Source organism: Pteropus medius, unplaced genomic scaffold (assembly GCF_902729225.1).
Source record: "Pteropus medius unplaced genomic scaffold, Ma_sr-lr_union100, whole genome shotgun sequence".
Lineage (NCBI taxonomy): Eukaryota > Metazoa > Chordata > Mammalia > Chiroptera > Pteropodidae > Pteropus > Pteropus medius.
The window spans coordinates 10,619,880-10,624,434 of record NW_024347788.1 but is presented as its reverse complement, the minus strand read 5'-3'; the positions used below and the strand labels follow the sequence as shown (position 1 = coordinate 10,624,434).

Below are 4,555 nucleotides of genomic sequence, written 5' to 3'. Positions count from 1 at the left end.
GTAGAGGGTCCACGCTCCCCCGCAGGGTCCACCCCGAGAAGAGGCAAGTCCCGGTCGGCCTGTTCCCCCTCCCCCGACCGCAGGCTGGAGTATCTCAGAGCATGACGGGCGGTGGGTACCCAAGTGGGAGCGGGCCTGGGGTGCAAGGACGCGATGCGGGGCGTGCGGCCACTGCCTACAGCCATCCTGTCCAAGTTGGGTATAACTCCCTGGGGAGGGTCCGCAGGCACGGCAAGCGGCAGGGCCAAGGTAGCACCCATGGGTCCTCCCCCGAGCCCGCTACACTTCCGCGGCCGGGTCCACCCTCCCGCTGGGCGCCAAGCCACTGGGGCGCCCGGATGTGTGGCAGCAGGAAGCAGACAGGCGTGGCTTTCGTTACCCACAGCTCTGCTGCCGGCCTGGCCCCTGTCACAAATAAGGAGGGATGCACAGTGATGCTCTAAAAAGTAGCCTGGCGTGCGCAGTGTGGACCGAATTCATTTCCACAGGCCTATGGTGGTATTCCGTGCAGGGCAGAGGTGAATGAGTCACTATAATCTAATTAAGGCCAAGCAGTGCAGGCCGGGAGTGCTGATGATCCAGACCCCCTTGTGTCTCAACCCGGCTCGGATTCCCAGCTGCTCGCTGCTTTCTTTAGCCACCTGGACCCGCTTCGCCAGCCGCGGTCAAAACCGTTCGCGGGCATCGCCGGCGGCCGCGCGCCCTCTGCTGCTCGGTGTTGGTATCGACCGGCTGCCGGAGCCCGAGGTCGCCTGGCCGCTTTGAGAAACGGTCAGCGCGGTGGCTTTGCGTTGTGTTAGAACCTACTGGGGCTTTGCAGGAACATGTTCAGCTCGATGCTTTGAAAAATGGGGGAACCGATGCTATGGAGGTGGAGGGACTTGTTCAATACTTCAGAGACGCGGAGCAAGACCCAGAATCCAGGGTTTTGGGGCACGTTCAGGTCCCTGCAGGCCCACAGTCTGTCTGATTATATTTAGAAAATAAAATGCGGGAGTGAGTTTAGAAGCGTCTGGGAGAGGCCCGGGCATTACGCCTGACAGTCACTGAAACTTCAGCTGGGAATCCAGACAGAAACCCAGAAGGGTGTTTTCTTAAAGCAAGTTCAGCTTATTCATGAGCAACTGGATTCAGGCAGTGAACAGAAATACTGAAACGAGGTATCTGATCAAGCCATGGATCTAGAAGAGACAGCCCACCATCTCATACATCAGCACATTTTTTTTAAAAAAAATATTTCTTACCATTAACGGATATTCACTGCTCTTGAGATGACGGGCTCAACGCCATGGTATGGACAATGCGTTGAGCAGGATTCAGAGAAAAGCAAAGGGCAGCGGGTGAGAAGCCCAAGGTAGCTTCCTGCTGGTTCCCCACCTTGCCCTCACTGTTCAGATGTGCGTTCGTTAGCGTTAGCTACAACAGTGAGCTCTGGACCGGGGGCCGGCCCAGAGCCCTGCTGCCGAACTCTTAACCTCCGACCTCCGTTTTACTCCATCCCTAAAACGGAGTGTTGTGTTAATCGGGTGAGGCAACCTAAGAGCAGATGTTTGGAATGGAAGCAACAAAATCCCATCGACGTGTGGCCTGTGGTGGTTACGGCTGGAGGAGGCCGGGAAGGAGATGGGCCATGTGGTCCGGGATTCGGCAGGATGAGGCTGACGCTGGCTTTGACCAAGAAGTTATTTGGCGGGAAAGAAGCCAGGAGACGGGCTGCATTCCTGCCCCTCTGAAGATGAGATGCTTTGGGCCTTGGTTTCAAGTCTCCCCCCATCTGTGGGTAGGTGAGAGATAACCCTTGGACCAAGGAAAGGAAGTAGAATATTACAAAATTCCGAGACTCTTAAAGAACAAAACGAAACAAAACAAAACACAAAACGGCAAGCTTTGAGGGAAGTTCTTTCATCGGATCGTCACCCTTAGTGCTAGATTCATTCGACAAAGGTTTATTGAGCACCTACTATAAGCCACAGATTCTTCTACACTTTGGGGGACACTTGAAGATCCCAGCTGCCTTCTAGAAGCTTACGCTTCAGGTCTCCACTGGTTTGTTCTTCTTCTCTTCCTCTGCGTTCGATATGCAGCACCTATCCCAGGGGTCGGAGCAGATTTCACCCCTCTTCTCGCCAGAATGGCAGAAGAAAAGTCTGCAGGTTCCATGTCTCGTCTGGCAGATAATATTTCGGATGCCAGGCGGTATATCTCCTATTGGTACAGTGGAATAGAGTTGATATTTAAGTCACATCATGCAGAGGATAAAGGCTGATCCCAGCCCACAGCCCAACTCCAAATATTTGCTACATTCTTACAAACTTGTCTTGGGACAAGTTTCAGTTTAAATGAGCTTCGTCTTCTTAGCTTTAAAGCAGGGACAATAATCTCCACCTCAAAAGGTTGCCAGGAGGAAGTATTCCATTCGCTCTTTATATTCTTACATTATAATCGGGTTCTCAAGCTTCCTGGGGATGGATGTGAGTTAACGCATTAGGGGCGAGCAAAGGCAGGAGAAGAGAGTGGAATGGGAAGGGGTGGATCTCTAGAAAAACTGGAAATAGTTCTGGTTCTCAGCTTGTGGCCTGATTTTTAGTTTTATATCCTCCAATGAAAAGCATAAAAGAAAATCTCTCTCCTTACTCTGGGAAAGTATTTTCTATTTGTCACAAGAAAAAAAAAATTGTAGCTACATGGGCTGATGGATGTTAACTGGACTAACTGTACAGATCGTTTTGCAATATATACAAACATACATCCATTATGTCGTACACCTGAAACTAATATAATGTTATGCGTGAATTATATCTCAGTAACAACAACAAAATCATTTCCAGTCGGGGAATGAGAAAGGTCTATTTCGATGCCATCTAAAGCCACCAAACACCCATAGTGTGGGTCCTAAAGATTTAAAAACCCTCGCACAGTGTCTCAGCAACAAATGGGGCCGCCGCCACGATCCCATGTCATTTTGGCTCTGTCGTGACTTGGGGAGGACAGTGGACAGATAGCTCCACATCTCTCGAAGGCAGAACCTCAGGCCTAGGGATCTGGGGAGCTGGAGTCAAGCCTCACTTCTAGCAATAACGATTTCTCCTTGGACGATGCGTTCCGCCGGCCGTGACTCAGTTTCCTCATCTGTCAAGGGGCTCTCTGTGAAAGCTGGGGGTGTCACTCCATGTGTGAACGACTACAGGACACGACACACAGCACCTTATCCTTCCTCAGGAGATGGTTGCCTCTCCCTGGGGGCATGGGGCTGCCACAGAAGGTCCCTAGTCCCTTCCGGCTCTGACCTTCAGAGGACGGCCATTTCCTGCTAAAGACATGTCTCTCACCGCAGTGAATGCTTTCTCTGCTTCAGAGCAAAGATGTCCCTTCGCCTTTCGTTATCTTTCAAAAACTTTTCATAGGGAGGATGAAAACGGTGCAGAGGGGCCCACCTGCACCCACTAATGGCACGCGGACGCAGCCCCATGGACACGCGCATGGGTGGAACCCTGCACCGAGCCCCCAGCCTCTCCCGTCACCTCCCGGGGCTGGCGGCAGCGTCTGCACTGGCCCGGCAGTGTTTACCTGAGCTCAGCGGGACCAGGCAGGAGAGGACCGCGCACAGAAACAGGACCTCCATGTGCTGAGGTTCCCTCGGCTCGCTCAGCCCTCCTGTGCAGAAACGCACACCTGCTGTAGAGCGCAGTGGAGCGGACAGGGAACAAAAATGGGACATTTATAGGTTTTTGGGAACACTAGTCAGAAATGAGCACATTTATCTGGTCTACTGAGTAAGGCTGTGGGCAGAGGTACTCAATACTCTTCCCGTCCGCCTAAAAATAGACAGGTTTCTGTGTTCAGAGGAGCAGGGCTTGACCGTGACTCCGGATACTGGGCCGAAGTGGAGAAAGAGCCAGCAGTGGCCATGTGCTCGGTGACAGGGACGGAGACGTGCAAAGACGTCCTCCCAGCCTGCGGAAAAGCTGACCAGTGTCCTGTGGACTTGAAACTAATAATACAATAAAAATCGGCTACACTGCCAGGCGCACACCCAGCAGACGGAGGCCCACGTGCACCGAGAGACAGGTTCAAGCCTGTCCATGGCCGCGTCTTCCACACAGCTGCCAACGGAACAAATCGCATTTCCACAGTCACGGAGCCCATAGAGTATCCCCACCCCAAACGAAACAACAACGGCAGTGCACACAGCACGGATCCACCTCACAATCATTCTGAAGCCAAGAAAAAGAGAGGGAAAAAGCTGGATAAAACATACAGACGTAGTTTTAAAATCTGGCAAGTCGAGCCCATGTATTAGAAGTCGGGAAGCCGTCATCTCTGGGGGAAGAGAGTAGACTCTTCTCTCGTGTGACCAAGTGTTCTTGACTCGAGGGGGTGACAGGACAGTGGGAGACACAGGGCCCCCGGCCCGGGAGGGGTGCAGGATGGAGACCCCTGAGGGGGGTGGCATTGGAGCAGGGTCTGGGAAGACAGCTCTGTGTAGGTTTGAATAGCGGGTGGTGCCCAAAGGCCCCGTGGCTCAGGGGTGCGCGTTTCTCCCACTCATTTTAGT

At 52.9% G+C, this 4,555-nt stretch overlaps 1 protein-coding gene across 1 annotated transcript; it reads right to left on the bottom strand.

Annotated features, from left to right (window-relative positions):
- Nucleotides 1-2,032: 2,032 nt before the first annotated feature.
- On the bottom strand, nt 2,033-3,622 carry LOC120614440 (sperm-associated antigen 11-like). Its single transcript, XM_039877337.1, has 2 exons — nt 3,568-3,622; nt 2,033-2,205 (listed from the first exon to the last, which is right to left on the bottom strand). Exons 1-2 carry the CDS (start codon nt 3,620-3,622, stop codon nt 2,033-2,035), a joined length of 228 nt encoding a protein of 75 aa, XP_039733271.1.
- Between the last annotated feature and the right edge of the window lie 933 nt (nt 3,623-4,555).

What these genes read in the sequence shown, in the direction of transcription:
- LOC120614440 (XM_039877337.1), bottom strand. Translation starts at nt 3,622, where the DNA reads ATGGAGGTCCTGTTTCTGTGCGCGGTCCTCTCCTGCCTGGTCCCGCTG. An exon ending in CCTGGTCCCGCTGAGCTCAG is followed by an intron (nt 2,206 to 3,567) that starts GTAAACACTGCC and finishes CTGTACCAATAG; the next exon opens with GAGATATACCGCCTGGCATC.